The sequence below is a fragment of the Pleuronectes platessa genome, chromosome 16 (genome assembly GCF_947347685.1).
Source record: "Pleuronectes platessa chromosome 16, fPlePla1.1, whole genome shotgun sequence".
Classification (NCBI taxonomy): domain Eukaryota; kingdom Metazoa; phylum Chordata; class Actinopteri; order Pleuronectiformes; family Pleuronectidae; genus Pleuronectes; species Pleuronectes platessa.
Genome location: NC_070641.1, coordinates 22,143,523 through 22,169,980, shown reverse-complemented (window position 1 = coordinate 22,169,980; position 26,458 = coordinate 22,143,523). Strand labels below are relative to the sequence as shown.

Genomic DNA, 26,458 nt, shown 5'->3' with positions numbered 1-26,458 from the left:
AAATCCACATGTCCATCACAAACACTGGAGCTCCTGTAAGTTCAACACACAACTCTCACAGAACAGAGTCTAACAAAGTCATGTTTACATTACACATCACATCATTATCATAGTTATTACACAGAAAGAGAATTTCACAGGAGATTAACCGATGAGTCTCAGGTTAGGGGACAAAAGAGTCCAACAGAGAAGAGAGAGAGCAGAACTGAAGACACCCTCACACACATCACTGGTTTCACTGGTTTGAAACCATCAGCAGCAGCTGGTCATACACCATCATGCTCATCAGTCTTTGTCAGGGGCAGAGTCAGGGGGTGATTGGGGAAGCGGATTGCTTCAGAGTTGCGGCGCATGTACGCGTGGCCGCTGACCGGGTACAGCATCTCCGTGAAGGTGAGGCTGCCCACGGTGATGGCGCAGCGGCCCAGCACCTTGAAGCCGGACTTGCGGTAGAAGGGGACCAGGGCGTCCTCGCACATCAGCACCGCCCGGCGCACGCGGGGCAGGCAGCGCAGGTACTGCAGGTAGCGCCACAGCAGGATGGGACCTTTGCCCTGCTGCCGGAAGGTGCGGTGGACGGCGAGGATGTGGATGTGGACGGTGGCGCCGCGGGGCTTGTGCAGGGTCAGCGCGTCCTGGAGCAGAGAGGTTAGAGGTCAGTGGGTGGAGTGGATGAGGGTTTTGTATTTTACTGTGGAGAGGTGGAGGACAAGCAGGGGGTCTTACTGTGGTGAGTCTGTCCTGGTCCCACAGCGAGCCGATGATAAACGCCACCAGCCGTCCCTCCTCAATCCAGCCCATGGACAGCTCCGGACACAGCGTGAGGAAGTGACGCACCTCGTCCAGGTGGAGGGGACAATCTCCGGATACTGAGATGAACGCTGAGACAGAGAGAGAGAAAGAAAGAAAGAGAAAGAGAGGGAGATTGGCCCGTGCGCAAAAATGGTTTGGCACAACTTTTACGCACAGCCGAGGTAGCGCAAATCCCTCAATGAACAAGTGACTGAACGCAGAATTTTAGTTCAACACATTCTAACTTACAAGTACATACAAATAAACAAATCTGTAAATGACTAAATTAAATTAAAAAAACATATTTGTCTTCGCGTGTCGTGGTTTTTACGCATCGAGCTCCATCGCTGCTACGCGGCATAAACGTCAGATTTGCGGGTTAAAGATTCATCACTCACCTTCTCGCTCGATCTCGAACACGCTGATGGCATCTTGCGTGTTCAGGGGTCGGAACTCGCTCGCGGGGAGAGTGTGCCTCCGCTGGATCCCGGGGGACACGGACGGTAGCGCCTGCATTGGTTTGATGAAAGGCTGCGCGCCCACAACAGACATCACAACGATCTCACGAGCTTCTCCCTCTCAAAATAAAACCCCTTGTTTGTCCTCGTGTGTGTGGCTCCGCAGGGGGTCACCTCCGTCAGGCCCTGCGCGGAGAACAGGACCGCGTGAGTCCGTATTTATAGGAAAACTCTCCTCACGGTGATTCACCAGCTCATTTGCATTTGAATATTGGATGTGAGTGAATGAATGAAGGTCACAACTGCTTCCGGCAATTTCCCCAAACCTGCAATTAACTGTGTCCAATGTCTGGTTCGGTTATTTGTCTCTAGACACAGTTGACAAATGGTTTTCACCTTTTTTAAAACAGACTGAGACGCTCAGTGACTCAGGAGCAAGTTTAGATAAAATAATAAATAACACATTTCTCATAATTAAACTTTTTTACAAGACATCAGAAGACATTTGTAATTATAAATTAACTGCATGTGGTGACAGGCACAGATTTCCTGTTAGGAAAATTTCTCTCACATGTAGAAATAAGTAAAATAATTTAAAGGGAACTTAAACTACAGGATAAATATGAAACACTATAAAATAACATATAATTAATAAAGTTATTATGACGATGTCCACCCGGTGAGACTCACCTGAGGAAGCTGTGTCAGTGTGAAGGTTTGAGGTCGGACTGGTCGGTCGGAATGACTCTCGTGCTTCTTTATTATTAAGTGATTATTACTATGAGTCACATGATGGAGGATTAGAGAAGTTGTTTCCACAACTCGGCGCATTACAGATTCTTTATCTCCTCAGTGACAGAGAGAACATCACTCAGAGAGAAAGTGACCGTGTGGGTTCGGCCTCGTGTTCCTCAGGAGCAGACTTTTGGTTCCTAACTCATCTGGACATCTAGTTCTTTGACTATAGCAGCAGCGTCTGAATGGCTGGATGACATTGGTTTCAATGAAGTGTTTATGATTTCAATAATTCTATGTATCCATCAGTGGTGGAGGAGGTAATCAGATCCCAAAAGATGTAAAAATAAAGTAAACAAGCAAAACTCCACTTAAATATGATAAAAGCAAAGAAATGTCACTAGAAAACTGCAGTTTTAAGCATCAAAAGTACAAGTAAGTAATCAAAAACACCCAAGAGATGATAAAATAAACTATTTAATCTTTAGTTATCAGAAAAAGGTGTAAAAAGGTTATTGTGTCGATGCTAAATAACAAAAGAGTGAAGAAACAAAGGGGTTGAATTGGCTCCATAGACTTTAATGCATTATGTCGCTCTAACATCTCATGAACTGTACACGTCATGATACTGAGCACAGGTTCAGTCGATCATTGTGCAATACTGAGCATTTTGAAATATGAATGGAGTTCGCACTGTATACAATAGCAGAGATATAAATACAGCTATGGGTTTGTTTTTTAAATCTTGATAACTCAACAAGTATAAAAGGTATTAATAAGAAAAGTCGTAGCACCCATCTACAAAGGATCCCCGACGGTTCCACATGTCAATCATCACTGTAACACACGGTCAAAGCTGCAGGACGCAACCAGAGAAATCAAAGAAAAATCAAAAAGGTTTCCCCGCTAATATTTCGTTTCATATGCAAAATGTATGAATCTTTTATGAAAATAGCTTCACGATATGACGCACGGTTCAGTATGTGAACAGTATACGTGGCGTTAATGGGCTTCAAGTGGGTGAAAAGGCACAGAAAGAGAAGCAGGAGCAGAAGAAGAGAGCGAGCAGCACTCGTATGTGAATAATTACAAGTCAACACTGACCCACTGTCGAACGTGAGAGGAAACACACACTGGTCAGAGTAGCACTGAGGCAACGAGGCGGCGCACAGCCACGTTTCTAAAGGCAAGCGAAACAATCCTGGCAGAGGACTGAGGAGAAACACTATTCAGCTACAGGTCCACTAACAAAACTAAATTCATACGATGCACAAACTGCAGCGGATTCGATGGAAGAATAGAGTCTGAAGGTCGTCTGCTTTCGTCCTTTTTCCTTTCAGATAATCACAATGTCGGGAAATCAGCATTCGGATAATTATCCTCCTGACTCTGGATCAGATTCACTCACTTCTAACGTGTGCTCAAAGGGGTTTAGGGCTCCTGGAGGGGGGGGGTAAGGCAAAGAAGGGAAGCGTTGGAGGTCCAACTGCTGGTGTCTGCCAAAGGTTTAGGGTTTGAGGGTCAGGAATACGGGGGGGGGGGGTTCTTGGTGAGATCATGCTGTGTGCGGTGTGGAGAGAGCACGTCTGCAGGGGCTGTTCATTAAGTGCTGGAGCGGCTGGAGGGCGGGGGGGGGCTCATTAAAGCCTGGGAGTTTCTGGGTAATTCTGTGCGAGCTGAGAGGTGACGGGGGGTGAATGGAAGAGCCACAGTGGAGGCCTCGGCTCTTCTACTCCGGCTGGGGGGCCGGCGTCTCGTTGGCGTTGTTGTCGGTTATCTTGTTCTCCAGCTCGTCGTCAGACACCAGGTCCGAGGAGGTGCCCTCCACCTGCAGCTGGCGCCGGCCCGAGCGGCTGGAGGAGAAGCTGATGGGGCCGACGCGCCTGCAGGAGCGGGAGAGAACGAGGGTGAGAACACAGAGCAGAACCTGGAAGTGATAAATTGTGAATGTCAGTGGACGTTTTGGTACCTGAGGCGGTTCTTGAGTGTGTGGACCTCACGGCTCAGCCCCTCGCTCGCCTCGGTGGCGTCGTCCAGTTCCCTCTGCAGCTTCCTGCGCGAGCCGTTGGACCTCGCGGCCTCCTCCTCCGCCTCCTCCAGCTGACGCTTCAGCTGCTTCATCCGGGAGTTAGCCTTCTCCACCTGCACACACACACACACACACACACAGACACACACACACACACACACACACGTAAGCACGTAATCAGAGAACAAGATGAGGTTTAACATGCTTGTTGGAAACGTCAGAGATCTGGAGATAAAACTCAGAATCCGATGATAGAATATTTCTATTTAAAGTCATGTGAGAACAGATGATGATGAACGGAGTTGATTCCCTCAGTGAAGGACGTACTTGCTCTTTGAACTGGTCGGCGTGGCGGCGCTCGTCCTCCACCTGCATGCAGATCTCCTTCAGCTTCTTCTCCGTCCTCCTCACGATCTTGTTGGCGGCTGCTCGCTCCCTTCGATGGAGAGAGGCACCAGAAGAGTTCAGTGTTAAACTTACATCCGTCATTATTCTCATTTGTTGAGAGACGAGTGGACGTGTCTCACTTGGCCTCCTGCTCCAGCTGCTCCTCCAGCTGGCAGATCTTGGCCTCCAGGGCGGTGATGGAGGCCTTGAACCGGTTCTTCACAGAACCCTCCAGCTCGCCCAGCTTGGCCCGGAAATCCTTGTTCAGACGCTCCAGCTGCTGACGAGCGTTCTCGCTCTTCTGGGATGTGCTGCGCTCCGCGCTCAGCTCTATGGTCAGGGTGTCCACCTGCGGGGGGGGGGGGTAAAGGAGGTGAAGGATCCATGAGGCGTTCTCTAACTCTGCCAAACCGTGGTACCATTACAAACTTGCACCGTACCTGCATGGTTGTCTTTCTGAAGCGGTCATTGAGCAGCTCCATGTTGCCCTGCTCCTCCTCCAGCTCCTCCTCCAGCTGAGCGATACGAGCCTCCAGCCTCCTCTTCTCGTCCATCAGAGCCGACCTGACACACAGGAGGTCACAGAGCAGACGAGGAGGTCAGAACGTGACTGTGACATGGACACAGACTGTTAAGGCTGCCCGGAGTTGTTCAGTAGCCCAGATTCAAACTCAAATACCGATGAGAGATTATTATAGAATAAATGGAGGAGAAGAAATTATATAACCGAGGACAGGCTGCAATATTTTGATCCTAACACAGGAATTAACATCACAACAGATCATTTGTTTTCAGAAGGTTCCTCTGGACTCCTGCTCAGGATGTGAAAGTTATTAAATTAATATTTGCCTGTTACATGTAAAACAATGTCTGTAAACTGGAACACAGATACATATATATACAGATAAACTACTTTCAAACTGTGCTGCTATTTAAAATGATTATTTAAAGTTTTTCTGTTGCATCTTACAACCTCCACACAAAGTTTTCACCGCTCTATATTCGCTTGTTGGTTGGTTTGCAACAGAACAGCACAGATTTATATTTTCTATTATTTTTATGATTTTCCCAGGGAATAATGAATCTATCTGTGAGTGTGTGAGATGTGGTGCAGCTTGCAGGTCAAAGTAATTCCCGTTGACAGGTTCCATGTCGTGTTCGTGTGGTCGAGTGTAACTTACTTTCCGGAGGTGCTGTTTGACATCTCATCTTGCAGCTCGTCTCGTTCCTGCTCCGCCTGACGTCGGCCGCGCTCAGACGTCGCCAGATCCTGCACAGAAAGGTCAGAGGTCAACGACGACAGGGACCTTTCAGAACTTTGAGTTATGAGAATATAGGGTAGCCACATCAGCCGTAAATCAACACAACCCATGTCATGCATATCACATGTCCCAGTCTGGATCGCAGACTGGTGTTGGAAGAGCAGCACCATCCTGTACCTCGTGCAGCTGCACAATCTCAGCCTCCAGACTTTTGAGTTTCTTCTCATTTTCCTTGGATAAAGCAAAGATATCATCTCTGGAGGCTCGGGCGTCTTCCAGCTCCCTCTGGTAGTCCTTCATCTGGGCCTGGGGGAGGGGGGGGGTGGATGAAGAGGAATGAATTGAGAATATGTACAAAGCAATACTGATTCAAACAGACGTGTCAACTCTGTACCTGTAGCTTGCGCAGCTGTTTGATGGCTTCGTCTCGGGCCTTGTTGGCTCCTTCGATGTGACCCTCGATGTCCTTCAGATCCATCTCCAGCTTCTTCTTGGCAGCCACAGCGAGAGCTCTCTGCTTCCTCTCATCCTCCAGCTCCGCCTCCATCTCCCGCACCTGGAAGGAGGAGCCAGTAGAAGTCTTTAGTGGGATGGGACTACATTCGTTAACATGTGGTTCATCAGGGTCAAGTGTTGCTCTGCACCTGCTTGACCAGCGCCCTCTTCTTCTCATCGTTCTGGTCGTCCCGGCCCTGGAGGTCCCTCTCGTACTGGGCCTTCATGGCCTGCATGTTGACCTCCAGACGCAGCTTGGCGTCCTCCGTGGCCTGCAGCTCGTCCTCCAGCTCCTCCAGCTGAGTCTTCATCTCCTCCAGCTGCTGCTCCAGAGTGCGCTTGGACTTCACCAGCTCGTGGACCTGATGGAGGAGATAAACAACGAGATGATTGGTGGAACTACGACTCTATTGTCATGAAAGTATGGATTTTATTGATCCTCTAACACTCACATTCTTGCCCACATCGTCCTTGGAGCTCATCAGATCCTCCATCTCAGCACGGAGCTGCTTGTTGACCCTCTCCAGCTCCTCCTTGGCCTCCAGGGCCTCGTCCAGAGCTCTGGTCATGGACAAAGCTTTGGTCTCCTTCTCTCGGGCCTCAGCTTCAGCACGGTCACGTTCTTCAGCGAAGCGAGCTGAGATGCTCTTCTCCTCAGCCAGCAACTGTGGAGGACGATTACAAATTCAGATCAGATTACAAATTGGACGAAAACTTTCAAATCTACAGAAAGAAAAGTTAATAAAAGTTAAAATCCTTCCTCACCTGGTCAAACTTCTTCTGTTTCTTCTCCAGGCTGGAGACGATCTGTCTCTGGTGATCCAGGTCGACAGTGAGATCATCCAGCTCCTGCTGCAGACGCGTCTTTGTCTTCTCCATCTTTTCGAAGGCGATGGTCTTTTCCTCCAGGCGCTGACTGGACAGCTCCAGGTCCTTCTGCAGCTTCTTCTTAGTTTCCTCCAGGCCTTCTATTGTTCCCACGTCGTCCTCCAGCTTCTTCTTAGTCTCTGACAGCTACGCACAGAAGAAACAACAAACAGGATCCAGGTTAAAAACCAGCAACAAAAAGTCCTTTAAACATTTTTCTGCTTGCACCACATGTCCCACCTGAGCCTGTAGCGCCAACGTCTGCTTCTCCAGATTCTTGCGAGCCTCCTCATCCTCCTCCTGCTGCTCCTGCACAGCGTTCTTCTCCTCCTCCAGCTGACGTATACGGGTGCTGAGGTTCAGTTTCTGACGGGTCTCCTCCTGGAGCAGCTCCTACAAGATAAACAACAATCGTCCGGTTAGTTGAAGCGAGAGAAGGAATTGAATCTGGCTGAGGTTTAATGTTCAGAGACGATCACCTGTGTGTCCTGCAGCTGACTCTCCAGTCCAGAGACTTCTTTGGTCATCTTGATCCCCTTCCTCTCTGAGTCCTCCAGCAAGGACGACACGTTGTCCAACTCCGTCTGGATCCAGAGGTACAAGCCAATCATCAGTGTGAGTTAAATATATATGTATTAGTATAAAAGGACATAATATAAGTGCAAATTAAGGAAGATTGAATCTCACCTGCAGCTTGTGTGAGCGCTCAGCCAACTCTCCCTTGGCCCTCTCGCCCTCGGTGGCTCTGGCCATGAACTCCTGCAGCTGAGCCTCCAGCTTCTTCCTCTTGTGGTCGGACTCGGTCTTCGCCTGCTGCAGGACCTTGACCTCGCTGACCAGCTCCTTGTTGGCGCTCTCCTGGCTCTGCTTGGTCTTCTCCAGGTTGGCCTTGAACTAGAAAAATAACCAGCAGTAAACAGTGATGTTCCTTTTCTCATTTGGTGGATTTGAAGATCTTCTGGTGGAAAAGAGCCGTTACCCTCTTGGCCTGTTCCAGCTGCTCGGACAGCTCTTCCAGAGCCGAGCCGTGCCTCTGTCGTATCTCCTGGATCTGGGCCTCGTGGTTTTTGGTCTCCTCGTCAATGGCCTTCTTCAGCTCGGCCACTTCCTGTTCACGTTTGGTCCTTCAGGGAACAGAGACACGGAAAAGCCTTTTCTTTCCTGTTGCTTGTGGAAATACTATCTCTGATGTAAATGTATAACCAGTGAGATTAAATGAGTACCTGAGCTCCTGCTGGGCAGCTGTGGTATCGAGGGTGTCCTCTAGCTCAGTTTTCAGGGCCTCCAGCTCCTCACTCAAGTCCCTCTTGAGTTTCTCCGCCTTGCTCCTCGCCAGTTTCTCCGACTCGAGGTCCTCCTGCACCTCGGCCAGCTGGGCCTGCTGCTCCCTCAGCTGCTTCAGGGCGTTGTTCTTGTGGCTGACCTCGTCCTCAGTCCTGATAAACACAGAGAACAATGAAGATGCAATAATTTTTATTATTTTCAATCTGTGAGAATGAATGAACCACATAAAATTCAAGAGTGAACCCTTCAGATGTGTGAAGTATCCACTAGGTGGCGGCAGAGACATCGATACAGCAGCTGAAGCTTCCAGTCATTGACAAACAACTCACTACACATTCCACTGCAGTGACAATCAGTGAATAAATACAGCATCATGTCACAAAGGGAAACAACAGCTATTTTTACAAGATGATCAAATCCCTGCTGTATATTTGTGTCTCTGTCAAATTGTGTGGATGTTTCCTTGTTGTGATGATTATTCTGTTCTTGATTCACATCACGATGCAGCATCTCAGTGAGTCAAAATGAAAAAAAACATATTTAGTCAGTTATGTTGCAGAACTAAACTTTCACTTCTTACTTTGGAAGAGGTTATGTTGTCTGTGTTTGCTTTTTTGCTATTTAGCAAGATTATGCAAAAACGACTGGACGGATTCCTATGGAACATGGGGCCAGAATAGAACCCATTCAAATTTGATGTGGATCCCGGTCAGGGGTCGGATCCAGGAATTTATGTAGATCCAGTAAATTGAATATGGGGACTAATGGGCCTTGGTGGAGGTATGATATCTCCCTCTAGGACTGAATAGGTAGTTTCCATTCTCCCCTGCGTGGTGGTCCCTGTGTCTCCCACCTGGACTGCATCGACTGCTGCTCGTCCTCCTTCTTGCCCAGTGCTGCCTTCAGCTCCTCTGTCTGAGCCTGAAGCTCGGCTATCTGGTCCTGGAAGTCGGACGTCTCCCCATCCAGCTTCCTCTTCGCCTTCTCCAGCTCCTGACGGGTCTTCTCCTCCTTCTTCAGCCTCTCTGATTTAACGTGGATAAGACAAAGAGTTACTGGTTTAATAAAACTCAAAGAAAGATCTTCAATCATAGATTAAATATAAATATTCTACAAGTTAATTAGTGCACTTTATTAATCTAAGGGCTCTGTATTTGACGTTAATCTTTTACCCTCTAGGTCGACCATCATCATCTCCTGCTTGTTCTTGATCTTGCCCAGGTTCTTGGCCTTCTCCTCCTCCTCAGCTAGCAGTGAGGTCATCTCATTGATTCGATCCTCCGTCAACTTCTTCTCCTACACCGGGGAGATAATGACACAGAGGAAAGTTGAAAAGCTCCTGAGGGCCTGTGAGATCCTCCATCTGCTTTTTTAAAACCACCATTCACAATTCTTCTTCCCATTCCCTTCCGAGTCCTCTCTCCTCTCTCTCACCTTCTGAAACTTGGAGTTCTGGTCCTCCAGAAGCAAAATGTTTTCTTCGTATTTCTTCATCTTGGCCTCAGCCGTCACTTTCTCCAGCTGCAGCTTCTGTCTGGAACCCTCCTCCTCATCCAACTGTTCTTCCAGGTCCTGAGCAAACACAAATAGCAAACAGATTAGTGTCATTTCAAATAGGACTCTTTTTAAATATCCAACAGTATAAAAGCATCTTAGTAACCAGATGTTGCTTGAGTAATTCCACACCTGGATGTGGGACTGCATCTTCTTCTTCTCGCTCTGCATGCTCGTGGTCCTCTCCTCTTCTTCCTCCAGCCTGGACTCCAGGTCGTGGAGGATCTCCTCCAGCTCTTGCTTCTTGGACGCCAGACGAGCTCTCATCTCCTCGGCCTCGGCAAACAGCTCCGTCTCCGCCTGCAGCTGCTCCGCCAGGATGTTCTTCTCCTCTATGGTCTGCACATAAATAACGTCAGTGCCTTCAGCTGATCATCACGGAGAAAGAATAAAGATTCTACAACCGACCTGCTGATGTTTCTGCTCCATCTCCACCAGCTCTCCCTCCACCTTGGTCTGCTTCTCCTTCACTTTGACCAGCTCCTCGTCCTTAGCCTGCATCTCCTCCTCCTGCCTGGTGACCTGCAGCAGAGGCTTCACCTGCATGTGCACATGATCAGAGACGCTTCAGAGGACGACACACATCGTGGCAGGTGGCACGGGCAACAACATGTACACACACACACGAGAGCACACACCTTGGTGAAGAGTCTCCACCACTGCCAGTGACGCAGCTTCAAGTAGGCGGCGCAGTTTCTCTGGAGAACTTTCAAACAGCTGAGCTGCTGCTGCTTTTTAGCAAAAGCCCTGAGACGAGAAAGGAGGAGGCCAAAGTAAAATATATATAATCAATATGTAGAAATGACTCTAAGGGGGGGGGGGGGGGGCTCTCAAACCCGGACAGCAGAGGCAGAGCGGCTCTTACTTTCGTGCCAGATATCCTCGGCAGACCGCCTGGAAGTAAATGATGATGTCGGTGATCTTCAGGTCCCTCTCCTCCTCCAGATGAGCCAGGACTCCGGCCCGGAAGAAGATTTTACTCTGACCGATACGGAACAGGTTGCTGTCCAGCTCCAGAGCTCGGATCTACCAAAGACAGAGAGAGAGAGAGAGAGAGGGAGAATAGATTTATTATTTAAAGTTATTAATCGTCTTCTCTGCTGTAAACTCAGGCTTGTTTTAATAACAATCAGTGTTTCCTTGTTCTTTATTCAGACTATTTCCCAATTGATTCTTTCATCCAACGTCCTTCTTAATAAGACAGTGACAAAATAATAACATTGTGACCTTTCTAATAGTTCTGACCAGTAAGGGAAATCCTTACCATTCTCTCGCAGGCCTGCTTTCCATCCATGAAGCCTTTGGGAATGGCGTTAGGAGTGAGGATCTCATACCTGGACAAAGAGCAAAGACAGAAACAGTCACTATACTAGTCTATGTAGCTCCAAAACTATAAAGACACTAGGTGACAAAGGGAATATCTTGAAATATACAGAGAGACTTTAGAGAACGAATTTCACAAAGAGGGAAAAACACCAGAAAGCAGCAGATCTGTCTTTTTTTTATCTGAGTTTTTGTTTATTTGTGTTTTTGGACGTGTGTTCTGTGTTTAATCGTCAGTTCCTGTTCTGTGCTCCTAGTTTCAGCTTTGCTCACTTCAGCCTACTTCTGCCTCTTGGAGTTTTGGATCTTGAACTTTCCTCCCTGCTGTTCAGAGGCTGTCTGCATATTTAATCAAAACATTTTTTCTTTGCTGCACTTCCTGCTAAATCCATAATCTGCATTTTGAGTCCTGCAAACGTTAAACCCTGAACAAAAAGTGTCCTGCAGGGCTCCTGAGAGAGTTTCTGCAAAACCAGGTATGTATGACAATTTCTACAAGGCAATAAAATACTCCTATTTGATCAGATATACTATATTGTGGTGTTTTATATAGAAGGAGTGAAGTTATATGCTTCAGGTTTAAGTTGGAACTCTACCTCTGTCTGAACTCCTGGAAGACGATGCGGTTGGGGAAGCCCTGTCTGCAGATACGAATCCCCTCCAGCACACCGTTACACCTCAGCTGGTCCAGAACCAGGTGAGGGTCCAGTTTACCAGCCTGTGGGAGGAGGAGGAGGAGGAGGAGGAGGAGGAGGAGGAGGAGGAGGAGGAGGAGGAGGAGGAGGAGGAGGAAGTGGTCACTACATATACGTACAAATAAAAGCATCTCACCCATATCCAAATAATTCTTTACTCTACATAACACGCGATGATAGTAAATGTAATCGTGAGAATCTGGAGGCTCACTCTCTTCTCGTGGTTGGGGATGATGCAGCGGACAAAGTTGGGGTTGGTGTTCCTCAGCGTGGCCATGAGCTTGGACAGCTGCTCCTTGTACAGCTGGCCCACCGTGCGGAACATGCCCTTCTTGGTTTTGTACGCGGCACCGAACGCCGTCTCGTTCATCCCCGCGACCTGGTCCAGACCCACGATCCGGTCAACTGGGGCAGGGGAAAGAAACCAAGGGGAGGAGGGAACTATATCAATGGAGGGGTCGATAGTACGAGGATCCTCATGGGACTTTAGTCATGCTGGTTTTTTACTGAAAGCCAATTAAATAAAGTTTTTTTAACTGAGCAGGTTTTGATCTTTTCTGTGTTTGTGATAAAGCATGAAGACAGACGATGGTGTCACACCAGCTGTGACATGAACGAGAGACCTAAAGATTTAAAAATACAGAAACAAAGGAGGAACAATTCATCTGCAAAGCTACGTGACTTAACCCTAACCCTATCCCAAAAGCATTTAAACAAACCTTTGACCCTGAACTTAAACATGAAGTCTTTATCTTTAAGTCTTCATACGTTTTAATCATCCTAGAACATTTAACGGCTGTTTACTTCTGTAGCAAAATAACAATTGCTTAAATCCAGGAAACAACCCTGAAGATATTTTCTGTGAAAGTCTTTGAATACCAGAAGTTTAAAGAGTTGGATTGTATTCCTGTTATTCAGTTCTCTATTCTCTTTCACTGCATGTTGATGCCAGAACTATGTGCTGATCCACTGATCCTCCCTCATATCTCATTCTTTCCACTTGCTGTCAGCTCTGACCTGCTCTGGTTAAGCCTGTTGTAGAGTCACTGGGATATCTTTAACTACCACTGCATGAGCGGAGTCACCGGACTGATCACTGCATCATTCACAGTTTGAGCATCGGGCATCACCAAATCAGGCCGATGCAAGATCACCCACATCACACCCCTTCTTTATTCTTTACAATTGTCTGTGTATGTCTTTCCTACCTCTACCTGACTGCACCAGCAGGTCACCTCTCACCAGAGCTGACTGGTTGTCCCTCAAGAATTGCATTATATCTATTTTGGGCATTATTATGCAAAGAAAGGCTTTACCATAGGCAATGAGCCCAAGCATTAATGGCAAGGTTTCTTAAACACAGCAGCAGTGCAGCCATGCAAAGCCAGAGGGGACATTTTACGGGGGTGCACAGGGCAGCCGTGACAAGACGGGGGGGGGGGGGGAACCAGCGGGGGCTCCGGTGGAGACGATGGAGAGAAGCCAGTCGCCACATGAAGGTTTAAGTGTCACTATGGTTCACCTGGAGCTTCATGGAGCCCAGACACATTGTCATAGAAAGACGCTCTCTGAGACGTCTGAATGTCTACAGCAACACAGACACAGGAAGAAGACAGGAGAGTGAGAGAGGAAGAGATCAAACACACACACACACACTCACACAGTGTACAGCCATCACTCACATATCCAGAGGTTTATACAAGCATTGATTAGCTTTTAAAAGAAAAGAGGACTGAAGAGTAAAAGTCAGATTATCCACAGCAACACTTCAGAACATGCATATTAATAAAACCTTATCATTTAAAGTTAGTGTCGGGAAAAGATGAGTTCAGAAAGTTTTAAATCTACACATTCCATTATTTACTATGGAAACATTGACATTATTAAAGCCACGGTTCTCCTCTGAATGAAATATTAACAGTGCTTATTCAGGAGAAGCAATGAATCTGTCACTGAGCTCCGAGAGGAGAGAGAGTCCAGCTCTGTGGTGAACCTCCCATTACATGGATGTTTTCACTGGTTAATCCCACAGATGAGAAACCAGTAAATCACATTACTGTGGAAGAGGAGAGACAGATTTCTCCTTTTCACTGAATCAGAGGATGTAAGTACAAATCCCCAAAACACACAAAGAGGAAGGAGCTTTTCTTTTTTATCTCTCATTTGCTCAATCCCCAACTGCTGCAATGTTTAACAACCTTAAATGCAGTTCTATTAAAATGTCCTGAGCAGAGAGCAGATGTTAAAGAGACTCACCGTCTTTCCAGAGCTCGGCCACAAACTTGTCGGTGGACTGGTGCAGCAGCGTGGCCACGTTGTCGTTGAGGGGATCCATGTTCTTCATGAGCCACTCATCCGCCTTGTAGTCCACCTGAGGGAAACAGCAAGTCCTCAGTGTTATCTTAGCATTTGTGCATTAAAATAACAAATGTAAATACGGAGGAACAACCTGAAAACACAATAAATCCAAACACGTTTTGTCGCAGACGCATAAAGAACCAAACAACTCAGACTTTATTAATGGACTCTTTCATATATCCTCCATCCTCTTTCATCCTTTACTCTTAAAACCCAGCGGCATCATTGTAAAAAGGGAAAAACTGCTTTTGGAGGATGAGCTCTCAGTCTCTGGTCTGTTGCTCCACCTGTCTGTAACAGTCCGTGTCACATGTCCTAACTGACAGTCTCGTGTTTCCAAATCCCACTCGGCCGTTGTTCTAGCACCAGATGTTCTGTATGAGCTGTGGGACTCGACAGTGGAACCACCACATGGACGTAAAAAGACGTTTCTCTTGTGCGTTAAACTCGACTGGCAGCGTTGTCGGGTCTCTCCGGACCACAGTGCGTTGATGGGATTAGTGTGTGTAGCGCGATGATAGTTTTGACGTGTGTGTGTGTGTTTTTTTTCAAACGTCCAGACGCACAATGAAGAGCGTTGGATCAGAGCGGAACATAACAAGGAATTGACACGGTCGGCAACCTGAGCTGAAGAATGTGAGATCTCCATATGGATTTCATCAGAGCCCGAGAAAAAGCAAACTCCCCGTGTTTGTTCTTCATCTCCTCTTCTCTGTCGTGAAGGATTTATTTGATGAGGTTCAAATTGACTCTTGGCTGCAGGAGTTTAATTCTGGAATCCTTAATATTTGGCTGAATCTGTGGTTTTCACCTGTTTGCCACGACCGGGCTCAGGTCCAGGACTGATATTTACCCGCGGCCGACTGATTCTCATGTGCGCCAGAGGAAATTGAGACACGTAAATCTAAATAAACTGTCCCTCGATGGAGCCGGATCAGATCTTCAGCTACGATTGACGAGCGTCTTCCCTGGAATGTGGTGAAGTATCGTTTCCACAGAGAAGGTGAGAGTTGAAAACCTCCGTTATGTAACCACCAGACACCGAACTCCATCTCACACACACCGATGTGAACCAGATGTGTTTCCTGCAGAAGCCGGACGACAACTGTTCTATTGTTTTCAGGCAGTGACCCGGTTAACTGGGCTCTGGGGAGGAGATATAAGTCTGTGTCTCCCAGGAGCAGAGTGGTTACACAGAAAATCGATAAATCTGAGGCTATAAAGGAGATATGAATAAAGGTCTTTTATTTTTAGAGCTACATACCTTCCCTGCGTAGTGAAGGATGCAGAAGTCGGCTTTGTCCTTGAGCTGCCGCGGCCTCTGGAACTTGGTGTGTGTGCCCTGCTCCTGCAGCACCTTGTCAATGAAGGTCTTGTCCGTGGCCTTGGGGAACCAGCACTCCTCGTCCAGCAGGGCCAGGATACCAGGGGGGTTGTTCTGAGGACACACATTCAGTTCAGTACAAACATTCGTAAGCCGACACACACACACACACACACACACAGACACACACACAGGCAGGCAGAGAAACACTGACCGGCCTCTCGATGAGGTCGATGCAGGGCTGCAGGTCGAGGCCGAAGTCGATGAAGCTCCACTCGATGCCCTCCCTCTGGTACTCCTCCTGCTCCAGGATGAACATGGTGTGGTTGAAGAGCTGCTGCAGCTTCTCGTTGGTGTAGTTGATGCAGAGCTGCTCGAACGAGTTCAGCTGGAGCAGAAAGGGAAGATATTTAGTTATGGTCTCATGTCTGTAATCCAAGATGACTGGTGGTTTGTGTTTTGTTGAAGCACCACAGACCTCAAAGATCTCAAAGCCAGCGATGTCCAGGATGCCAATGAAGGACGCCCCCTGGCGCTTGGTCCGGTCCAGGGCCTTGTTGATGCGGTGAACCAACCATTTGAACAGCCGCTCATACGTGGCCTTGGCCAAAGCCTCAATCGCAAAGTCCGCCTGAAGAAAACAACACAGATGAACATGACGAACGTGAAATGAAGATGGTTCTGTTGGTCGTGGAGATCGGCGGTGCCTCACCTGCTCTTTGGTCTGAGCCTTCTGCACATAGTCCCGTCCCACTTTGATCCTCGGGGTGAGGATCGCCCTGGTGAACTCCATGATGTTCAATCCCAGCAGGTGGCAGAGCTTCTGTGCAGCTGGAGGAGTGAGGGAGCAGGAGGCAAGAACATGACTGTATTATAAATAGATATTCACGGACATAGGATATAGGAGTATACAGGAGCATTATCATATATTTAATCTCATGTTCTTCTCTTATAATCTCAACGGTGTGTGTCCACAGTAAAGTCCAGACTGCAGGAACATCTCACGGTGCTGACAGGATCCAGCCATCGCACACATTCCATCACCAGGAGACACACAATCTCACTTAAGGGGTGTGTGTGTGTGTGCTGCATTTGGACCGGGGGGTCGGATGTGTACCTGTGTTCTCGGGCATCGAGGCCTGATCGGTGTTTCTCTCCTTTTTAAAGATAATGTTTCCAAACTGCAGCACCGCAGAGACCACCTTCAACATACCTGCCAGGGAGGAGATCACAGGTTATTCATCACAGGGAGGAGATCACAGGTTATTCATCACAGGAGGGGGGGGGGGGGGGAGTAGGTAATGGCAGGATAATAGAGGAAAGGAATCCACGGAGAGAGACGAATGAAAGTCCATCTGGAACTGCTACTCACAGACAATCTCCTCATGGTTGAAGCTCATGATGTGCATGGCGTCCATGGTCTCCTGGAAGTTGTCCTTGTCCTGCTGACCGGGTATGGGAATGTTACCGTTCGACAGGAAGCGGTAATCGTTGAAGCCCTCGAGGAGCAGGTCCGCTGGAGGGGGGGGGGGGGAGAAAGCCAAGATGTTCAATTAGTGAAACATGCGAATATGATCAATAATGTTACTTTATGTTCTCCTCTGCGTTCGTTGCTCTGTCTGTTTGAAGGATTATACAAAAACCACAGAAAGGATTTGGAGGAAAGAAAAAGTGATAACAGTTTGGTGCAGATCCAGATCAGGAGGCAGATCCAGGAATCTATATAAATAAAAATCTGGATCCATTCTATTATAGAATTGTAATTTTTATCTATATCCTCTTTTCCTCTAGTTCTTTGTTTTACGTTTTTCTAGAGGATATACTGTGCTGCCTGAAAAGTACAACAATTAATAAGGATTTTCACAAAACACAATTCAGATTGAACCGAGACAAGCTGAGGTAGAGACCATGTGACCCGTTAAGTCCACTACTTCACCGGGGAAACATTCCGTCTAATCACCATCTGCATCGTCGTGAAACTACGTAACGAGCTCAATTAAAAGTTAACGAGAGACACAGACTTGTTTCACCGGTGATAATTCAAACCAGATTTATTTCTGTTTTTTCCGAGCCCGAGGCGAACATGAGCCCTGGCTGTCCTCGCTCTCATTGTTCTGTTCCTGTTCCTGTCGGACACTCACTGCGGAGATGCTCCCCAGCTCCTGCCAGCAGGCGGTAGAAGATGTGAAAGGTCCTCTCATCCTTGGCCTGTCTGATGGCCCTCGACTTCTCCAGAAGGTCTGAGAACCAAAGGGTTAAGGGTCTTCACCGAGAAACCAGGACATGAAAATCAACCGACAAGAATGTCACGGTTGTGTGTTTGTTATAATTCTGCTGCGTTAGCCCAAATTGAGCCAAATCTCATAAAGCACACAATCCACGAGTCACAGTGAGGAGGATACAAGTTTCAATATTGGCCCCGACAATGTAGCCGGTGACGTCGAAGTTGACTCTGATGAACTTCCCCTGGAAAGGAAACAAAAGAAATCAGCTGTTGAGCTTATTGACTAAACCCACATGTTCAATATGAAGCCTGTGATGTGTGTGGTTGGCAGATGACAGAAAGAATAACATGTCTATATTAGGAAAAAGCCAGGTTACCGGGGTCAGGGAGAATGTCAGGCACGTCTGTGGTTTGCTGACACTCAGACGCGTGTGTGTGTGTGTGTTTGTGTGTGTGTGTGTGTGTGTTTGAGAATGTGTCTTCACAGCTTCTCATGTGCGCCAGTTGATGATTCACGAGGATGGAGCACCGCGGCCACTGTGGTTATTCTTGGCCGCATTATTTACTTAGTCACATCATAAACATATTTTGACGATTACACTCAGAATTGCTGTGATTTCTGTGACTCGACACGACCGCACCGGTTCTGCTTTGAATTAGAAGTTCCACAAATATGAAATAAAAGCTTTTTGAAAAAATATGTTTATCAGCTTTTCTGGAGAGACAAATTTCCATTTCATATTTGTGCCGTGATATTTAATGTTGGATTCGCTCTGAGCATGGAGGAGGAGGAGGATGATTCTTTAAACAGGAGCAGTAAAAAAAAAAACTCACGAAGCGAGAGGAGTTGTCGTTCTTCACCGTCTTGGCGTTGCCGAACGACTCGAGGATGGGGTTGGCTTGGAGGAGCTGGCGTTCCAACTCGCCCTGTGAGGAGAGAGAGACGGGTCAGAATCCAACAACCTGTCCAACATATCACACCCCCCCCCCCTTCACTATATATCACTATTTTCCTGTGGCCCAGTCAACATGCAAAACCAATATTTCAGACACTGAGCAAATTATCACGGCTCTGTCGGCTTCACTTTAGTCGACAGCAGCACGATGTGAGTTTTGCCGAGGGAGCTCGACAAGTTTCAGGGGCAGACTCACACAGTGTGTCGTCGTATTGTGTGTGTGTGTGTGTGTGTGTTCCAACACATGCCCACTAGTGAGCGGTCAGCTTGGGTGGATGAGTGAGAGCATTCTTCCGGAACTGTACATTCCTATCGCGTGAGGACAGACGCTGCCGAGTCAAAGACCTCACCACCGTGACGGCTACTCAGATGATGGCTTCCTCCCAGATCTCCAAAAACCTGGCTTAATAGGCAGTTGGGACATTCCCCCCCCTATGGGCTCTGAAACCACTAACTCCCCCTTCACGTGACCACCTCGTCCCTCCGGAGCACGGACGGGACAGAAATAGGCCCCCGACTCGTCCAGTAGCACCACAGCCAGACGGAGCCGACTCCAAGATGCTCATCTGGAGCGTCCAGGGGGAGCAGAGTGAGTTTCACCTGGGCTCCGACTCGCTGCCAGGAAATACCTGAAGCCTGACTTACATGTGGACGTTTATACAGAAAGACAGGAGAAGAGGAACTCAGAGGAAAAGAGACGATACTTGATGTTTGTCCTGTGTGAGAGAAACCACTCAACTCACTGGAACTAGAAGGACAGAAGGTCCAAAAGAGAGTTCTCTGACAACGGACACTCAACTCTGCTGGAGCTCTAGGATAAAACCTCTGGCCAGATGTGGAACTAAGCACCTTTGTCTTTGACGTCTGCTCTGTGTTTTACGACCAAAATGAAGCTCCAGTAAAAACCCATGTGTTTTACCCACTATACCCCCCCCCCCTTAATCTCTCATCTTCTGACTGACATGGACCAACACGGGAGCCAGTGCACACATACCTGCATAACTACATGATTAAAAAGCTGTTCTATCTTTCTTCCTGACAGGAATATGAAAGTCGGGTCTGCTTTTCCTCCTTGTCAACTACTTCATCCACCCCCCCCCGCCCCTCCTCCTTGAACCCCCTTTTCCAATCTTCCCGGGGTTTTACATTCCTCTGGCCTGAGCCCAGAGGCGGTGGTAATGCAACACAGAGGGAGCGCAGCATTAAGGAGGTCAGTGCAGAAGATGGCGTTCTCCGGCCCCGGAGCACCGAGGTGCCTCTAACTCACGGCTACTGAAACACATCATATTAGACGGGCATTAACCCGGATTGGGTGTGCGCTCAAAGTTACAGTTTCTCCCTCTGATTCCATAGTTATTGGATTTCACAGAGGACATAGAAACATCAGGTATTGCTTTAGGGGAGAGAGCCACAAAAAAAAAGCAGCCACCAGATAAATCAAGTTGAAAAGACATGAGCCAGAAGATGTCAGGTTTCTCTCGGGGGTGAGTTTGGAGCGGACTCAGTCGTTTGTCAGCAGAGTTTCATTCCTGTTACTTCTGCGTCTAAAACATCACGGATTTAAATCTGACGTTAGGCTTTAACATCTGCACAGAAATCCTCTGTGTCGGATTATTGTCTCGGCTGCAAAAGCCACATATGAATCAAAAGCACATTTGGTTACTTGGGTAATAATTCCACAGCCGAAGCTACACATGAAGTATTACATTATTATTCTAAATACTTAAAATTACACAGATAGAAAACATAATTTCAAGTTGTATTATCATCAGCCTTTGGTTTAAGTGAAGATTCACTTTAACCAGAAGATTCCACAGGCTTCAAACAATCACCTGAACCAATACCTCAAAAAGAAAGAAGCTTAGATTGGACGTCCATATCATTAAATAAGAGTTTTGGAGAGAGAGGACACGTACACACAAACACCAGCAAGATACACACAATCTTTTTGTCATTGTTGTAAAGACGTTGGAGATGCACTTGCCTGTAGCTTGAATGCTTTGGGAGACTCGGGCTGCTTGTTATGGATAAACAAATGCAAGTGTTAAAACCCTGAGGGCGCTCGTGTCAGACACAAGCCTCAGGAAACAGAAACACCAGCACAGTGACAGTTTGCAGAGTTAACATCTATCAGCTGAGGTTTAATACATGACACAATCATTAAAGGGAGAGTTTGACATTTTTGGGGCCAAACTCTTGGTTTTACTTTCTTGGAGAAAGTAAGATGAGAAGATCGATGACTAGCTAATTATTAAACACTTCATAGAGTGTTTGTTTAAAAGGAGCCAAACCTAGATTATAATTAATATCCATAGATGAACAACTGTCATCAGTCTCAAGTAGATTCTCTTACTGACGGACAGATGTAGATGTTTCCTGTCTTTGCTCAGACGTATAGATCTATAACATTTAATGGTCAGATGAGAGTGTGCAACCAGCTCTCTGCCAGACAGTGAATACACTATTCATTTATTATCAGAATTATGATGCAGAAGAGGAGAGGGGAGAGGAGAGAGGAGAGAGGAGAGAGGAGAGAGGAGAGAGGAGAGAGGAGAGGAGGAGAGGAGGAGAGGAGGAGAGGAGGAGGAGAGGAGAGGAGAGAAGGAGGCCCAGCCTTGGCCAAAACTAGGGAAGGACAAATATGGTCTCTCACAGGAATGTTGTGGTCTTTGCGTCCCTTGTGTGAGGAGGCCACGTGGGCCAGGTACTGGATAACCTTCTTCGTGTTCTCCGTCTTGCCAGCACCTGATTCACCTCTGAGAAACCAAAGAGATAAACAGCATGGATTTACAAAAACAAAGAGAAAGAGAGTGAGAGTGAGTGAAGGAGGAGTGAGAGAAAAGAAACACATCATCATTACGAGCACAGTGATTACAACAGACTTTTTTTTGCAATCTGGAATTAGCAACCTTTACTTTCTGAGGCGTTGCTAAGTTTTACTCCAATTCTATGTGCGAGTGCGTATTTCAAATGTGCTTTATCGATTTATTACGGGGCCCTGTCAAAGAAACGTTTTTGTAAGAGACCATAAAGTAAATATTAATATCATTATTCATTGTGAAGTCTGTGAAATTTGTCAGAAATTTAGGAATCTAGACAAAACACAGTCAAAGCTTAACCTAAAAAGTTTCTATTTATCATTTTGGTGGTCAGGAGAGATTGGATAAACTCCAAGGAAAGAACCAACAGTGAGAGAAAAGGAAAAGCAAAGAGAGCGGAGGCTCATCAGGCGACGTTCTGTTGTTGCTGCTGCTGCTTTCTAAATCCACCCAGTCCTCTGTCACTTGGCGTTTTACTGGAGAACCCTGTGGTCTACTGGGCCCGTCTCCAGAAGTTTCCAGTCTCTCTTGCATCGTGGGGCCCCGACTCTAATGATAGCTGTGATCAGGCAGGGCCGTCCACAGCTCCCACAGCCAGGCCCCCGGAGCCCAGAGAACCGGGGCCAACGGCAAACTGAGGCCCCGCAAACACTGCATCCAGCTGCATGCCGGTGGCTTTAGTCAAGCCGGCAATTAGCTCAGTTGCAGTTTTAGCTAGAAAGCGATGGGCGAGTCCTCAGACGCAGGCCGAGCGATATAGGTCATGTCCTCTACACATCCCAGTTTGGCTCATTTTGAAAGAACTTAACATAAAACCACTCAATGTTGTTTTTTCACATCTTAGTCTTTGCTATTATAGACAAGCTGGGGATCATGTGGGTTAGAGTGGTCACATGCAGAACCCTCACTCTTGTAGTAAGTGTAAGATTGTTCTCTTTAGGTAAATGATGAAGGAATTAGAACCTATGAGAGAAGTGCCTCTCTTCCTTCTGCTAAACCACTCAACTGCTAATGATCCTCAAAGTGCTGTTGTGCAATTAGAGGCATGTGTCAACTTAATTGGATTAAAAAGTGGTTGTTGTAACGCTCGAGCATTTTATTCCATGACCGGACAGACCTGGATAAACACACTTTTCCCGAACCCCACCACTTTAATTAACAGTGGGGGGGGGGTGTCACGATTTAAATTGCTCCACCACCACCAATACCGACACCAACAGGAGGCGTAGTTTTCAGATTATGCAACAGCTCCTCTGTGTTCACTGGCAGCCTCGACTCAAGCCGCACCGAGAGAGTGTGGCACTCAATTCCTCGATGCCATAGTGGGCGAAGGCACGGCACCAAACCACACTCATAACTCCCCCGGTGTTGGTTTGAGCCGCCGCACAACCCAGCATCCGCAAAGAGCTATTTGAAACCAGTCCTTTAAATAAAACACAGCAGGAAGACTGGAGCTGAGAGGAGAGGAAGATGACGGGAGACGGAAAGTGACCAGGAAGTCAAATAACCCCGGAGCAATGATCCTTAAAGAGTTCTCACTAGTAGGTTGTAATACTTATTATCACTAACTTTACTTATTTGAGCTCGAATGGAGGTGAGACATGAGACTGTCCTATTAAGGTAGAGATATATCATTTTTATCTTATGAGGGTTTCATTTTCCAGCCCATTGAGCTGCTTCATCAGCAGAACCACCTCAAAGAACAGAACAAACCCTGTGTCCTATCAGAGATATGACCTCAGGAGACGAGGAGGAGGAGGAGGAGGAGGAAGAGGAGGAGGAGGAGGAGGAGGAGGATGAGGAGGAGGAGGAGGAGGAGGAGGAGGAGAATCATCAGAGAGTTGAAATACTCACGTGCAAAGGATGGATTGGTCCTCACGATCTGTCATGAGAGAAAAACAGGGAAAACACAGTCAGCATCTTTCCGTCCTCTCATTGGCTTTAAACAATTACTCCAACTCCAGTAATTAGAAAGACGAACTCATGTGGTCAAGTCTCAAACCCAAACCACTTAACCAGTTATTTTTTGCATCGACACACAAATACTGGAGCTCTGCTGTATGAGCTCATGCTTTACGATCATTATCTCCACCAGGGAGGTTGTGTTTCACCGCTTTCAATTTGTGTATTTGTTGGTCGGTTTGTAAACAAGATAACAACAACAATTACTGGACAGATTCCAACAAAACCCGGTGAAGGGATGTGGACTGGGACCGGAAAGAACCCGTTATATTCTGGTGCCGGTCTGGGTCCGGGAGGGGGGGATCCAGTGTGTAGGTGTGCTGCTGGGTAATGTCCCGTAACTGACACCAGGACTAGTAACTGAAGCTCTAACACTTTTCATCACAGTGGAATCCAGACCGAGGTCCAGACGACAGGACTCGTTACGCCCACTGAAGTGTGTGACCTCTGACCTCTCTGACCTCTCTGACCCACAGAGACCAGGACCCAGGGGGAGCCGACCTGTTTATTAGCAGAAACTCTACATGCTGTTACAATCAAAGAAGAATATACCCACTGATACACAACATGCAAGTCACATGTCTGAGATCAGTTAATACTTGAGGTTTTACTTCCACAAATAAATCATAATTGTAACATTAATCATATATCTTGATACTTTGGTTTGAGTTTGGCTTAAAGTTTGTTTTTTTGCATCTATCACTTTCTTCATGATATTCTTCTTTGCTAATTACTTCAAATATTAATTGTTAATTATATTTGTTTAACTATTTCAACTGCTGAGCCATTTTTCACACATTTCAACAGTCCATCCCATTCCTGTAAACTCAACTATTTCAATAATTTAGTGAGTATTTAATTTAATTAATTAGCTGAGTTTCCATTTACTAAATATTCAGGTGCAAGTAGGAAACTGAAATGTCAACACAAACATGAATTATCTACAGGATTGTCCTTTAGGATTAAGCAGAAATTAGTGATCTGATATTTCTTGAAACCCGATGGAAGGTTTGGGATACGAACCCAGAAAGAACCCATTAACTTCTGCAGAGTATTAACACTGTGGTACAGAGTGTTAGCCTTGGCAGAGGTACGACCCCTCAGGGTACCTTCCTATATGTTATCCTTTCAAATGATTAAAAATGATCCGATCTAGTTTCCTGTGAGCTCCACTTCCATTGTATTTGTGTAACAGGGCCAAGAGAAGGCCACGAGAAGGTCTAATGAAAACTGGAGGGCTGCTCAGAGGGTGGAACCTCCACCAAGGCACCAAGGAAAACTTCTGGATCCGCCAGGTTATATAGATCTACTCCAAAATGTAAAGGTGTTCCTTCCTGGGTCATTTAACTGACCAACAAACCCAGTTGGTGGAGGTAAATGTTTTACTGGTGTTTCAGGATCCAGTCACTCTGTTGAGGCTGTGTCTTAATTCACACTCAATTGATAAGGGTGAGTTTTCACAGGCAGCTCAGACCATCTTCAAGGTGTCATCACTCACAGACCTTCTCCCTGTAGGACAAAAGCTGGTGACCAGTTGGTTTGTGAGTGTGTGTGTGTGTGTGTGTGTGTGTGTGTATGTGTGTGCATCTGGAAACCTTGAATCAGTCTCTTTTCTTTCAAGTTCAAGTATTTTTCCTGTCAAGTTTTTAAAATATGCACCGACAAGCTGAAATAAAAAAGTTCAACGCCCCCTTGAGAGTTACAGTAAACGTACAGAAGATGAATGAGCTCCTCACTTTAACCAGAACCATCTCCCCTGATGACGAGGCAGCTCTTTGAAACACGGCTCAGAGTTTGATTGCTCTTCCTGTCCCACGTCTACATGAACCTGATGCTTATCAGATGCACCTGTAACGTGAAGTCACGCGACGCTGCGTAGCCGAGCACGAGTCTGAAAACCAAACACACGCTCAGGGAACATCATCTCAGCTTCACACGATTCCAGCGAGAAGCCGATTGCGTGTGTGACCTCATGCGTCTGAAACCAGCACCTGATTACAATCTATGACAGATGAGGAAAAAGGTTTGTGACTGTGTTTTTTGTATCACACATTTAGACACACAACACAGAACACAACTGCAGTGAGGCCGAATTCCCATGTTGTGACCCATGTGGTGCTTTGGTGGCTTTTTTAAAAATACTGTGTGACAAGTTAACTGGTCCTGGAAACAATCCTCTGGTGCGGAGGAATTCAAAGTATGTTGTGGAGCTCGGGCTCTGCACACAACAACCGAGTGGAACAAAGGAAATGCTGAGCGTGTGTCACAGTGAGGACCTACAACATCATCTGTCCTCATCATCTATTCTTAGATATTAGTATTCTATAAATGTCCACAGAAATAAACATACACTTGGATCTGTCCCCCTTCATCGAATCACCTCAAAAAGAAAAGGGTTCAATCAAATCAGGAAAGTAGTTTTTGCGTAATACTGGAAATAGACAAACGCCACAATCACCATATTGTATACACATGTATTGAGATCAGGTAAATCCAGATCATTATACGGATCCACACCAAATTTCACCTTTTCATAGATATTAGAAAATCTGCAGCATTTCTGGAGAAGTGAAAAACAATGACTTAAATTGGATTTAAATCCTGGAACGCCATATTTAACGGGGTTCTTCCTCCACACACACGCTCATACACACTTCTATTTACGCAGCTATACCTCTGACGCCCTCTCACATCCTTCTCATTAACCTTCTACTCCTCTGTAGAAAAACCCATCACCTCTGCTTCTGATCCTCTGACTCCTCCCCCCCTGAGCTCACTCCCCCCCGACTTCTTAATGCCGCCTCCTGGTTATGATTTCATACCATGATAAAGATCGGACAAAACAGAGGAGATATGACCTACGGCGGCAAAACCAGAGGGGAGTAGAGTGTTCTCTTCCATCAAGCCCATAATGGTGCTGATCCATAAAGTGCT

The 26,458-nt window shown here is 46.8% G+C and overlaps 2 protein-coding genes across 2 annotated transcripts in view; both read right to left on the bottom strand.

Annotated features, from left to right (window-relative positions):
* Nucleotides 1-266: 266 nt before the first annotated feature.
* Nucleotides 267-1,344, bottom strand: LOC128458762 (serotonin N-acetyltransferase-like). Its single transcript, XM_053443731.1, has 3 exons — nucleotides 1,191-1,344; nucleotides 727-881; nucleotides 267-635 (listed from the first exon to the last, which is right to left on the bottom strand). The coding sequence occupies exons 1-3, from the start codon at nucleotides 1,342-1,344 to the stop codon at nucleotides 267-269; spliced, it is 678 nt and encodes a 225-aa protein (XP_053299706.1).
* Nucleotides 1,345-3,714: 2,370 nt separating this feature from the next.
* The window catches only part of LOC128459130 (myosin-10), a 40,195-nt gene continuing 17,451 nt past the window's right edge, over nucleotides 3,715-26,458 (bottom strand). The window contains exons 3-40 of the mRNA XM_053444233.1: nucleotides 23,417-23,444; nucleotides 21,397-21,499; nucleotides 18,622-18,714; nucleotides 17,966-18,029; nucleotides 17,705-17,803; nucleotides 16,936-17,079; nucleotides 16,681-16,776; nucleotides 16,276-16,394; nucleotides 16,042-16,194; nucleotides 15,778-15,951; nucleotides 15,504-15,677; nucleotides 14,138-14,252; nucleotides 12,093-12,286; nucleotides 11,783-11,904; nucleotides 11,128-11,197; nucleotides 10,729-10,889; nucleotides 10,502-10,610; nucleotides 10,272-10,403; nucleotides 9,996-10,202; nucleotides 9,744-9,881; nucleotides 9,482-9,605; nucleotides 9,163-9,334; nucleotides 8,249-8,461; nucleotides 8,005-8,149; nucleotides 7,713-7,919; nucleotides 7,505-7,609; nucleotides 7,266-7,418; nucleotides 6,924-7,172; nucleotides 6,611-6,823; nucleotides 6,308-6,520; nucleotides 6,058-6,219; nucleotides 5,841-5,969; nucleotides 5,583-5,671; nucleotides 4,842-4,965; nucleotides 4,542-4,750; nucleotides 4,342-4,450; nucleotides 3,955-4,127; nucleotides 3,715-3,868 (exon numbers count right to left, since the gene is read on the bottom strand). Of these exons, the coding sequence (XP_053300208.1) occupies nucleotides 3,715-3,868; nucleotides 3,955-4,127; nucleotides 4,342-4,450; nucleotides 4,542-4,750; nucleotides 4,842-4,965; nucleotides 5,583-5,671; nucleotides 5,841-5,969; nucleotides 6,058-6,219; nucleotides 6,308-6,520; nucleotides 6,611-6,823; nucleotides 6,924-7,172; nucleotides 7,266-7,418; nucleotides 7,505-7,609; nucleotides 7,713-7,919; nucleotides 8,005-8,149; nucleotides 8,249-8,461; nucleotides 9,163-9,334; nucleotides 9,482-9,605; nucleotides 9,744-9,881; nucleotides 9,996-10,202; nucleotides 10,272-10,403; nucleotides 10,502-10,610; nucleotides 10,729-10,889; nucleotides 11,128-11,197; nucleotides 11,783-11,904; nucleotides 12,093-12,286; nucleotides 14,138-14,252; nucleotides 15,504-15,677; nucleotides 15,778-15,951; nucleotides 16,042-16,194; nucleotides 16,276-16,394; nucleotides 16,681-16,776; nucleotides 16,936-17,079; nucleotides 17,705-17,803; nucleotides 17,966-18,029; nucleotides 18,622-18,714; nucleotides 21,397-21,499; nucleotides 23,417-23,444 (5,438 nt within the window). The remainder of the gene's footprint in view (nucleotides 3,869-3,954; nucleotides 4,128-4,341; nucleotides 4,451-4,541; nucleotides 4,751-4,841; nucleotides 4,966-5,582; nucleotides 5,672-5,840; nucleotides 5,970-6,057; nucleotides 6,220-6,307; nucleotides 6,521-6,610; nucleotides 6,824-6,923; nucleotides 7,173-7,265; nucleotides 7,419-7,504; nucleotides 7,610-7,712; nucleotides 7,920-8,004; nucleotides 8,150-8,248; nucleotides 8,462-9,162; nucleotides 9,335-9,481; nucleotides 9,606-9,743; nucleotides 9,882-9,995; nucleotides 10,203-10,271; nucleotides 10,404-10,501; nucleotides 10,611-10,728; nucleotides 10,890-11,127; nucleotides 11,198-11,782; nucleotides 11,905-12,092; nucleotides 12,287-14,137; nucleotides 14,253-15,503; nucleotides 15,678-15,777; nucleotides 15,952-16,041; nucleotides 16,195-16,275; nucleotides 16,395-16,680; nucleotides 16,777-16,935; nucleotides 17,080-17,704; nucleotides 17,804-17,965; nucleotides 18,030-18,621; nucleotides 18,715-21,396; nucleotides 21,500-23,416; nucleotides 23,445-26,458) is intronic.

What these genes read in the sequence shown, in the direction of transcription:
- LOC128458762 (XM_053443731.1), bottom strand. Translation starts at nt 1,344, where the DNA reads ATGTCTGTTGTGGGCGCGCAGCCTTTCATCAAACCAATGCAGGCGCTA. An exon ending in GTTCGAGATCGAGCGAGAAG is followed by an intron (nt 882 to 1,190) that starts GTGAGTGATGAA and finishes TCTCTGTCTCAG; the next exon opens with CGTTCATCTCAGTATCCGGA. An exon ending in ACCAGGACAGACTCACCACA is followed by an intron (nt 636 to 726) that starts GTAAGACCCCCT and finishes TCTCTGCTCCAG; the next exon opens with GACGCGCTGACCCTGCACAA.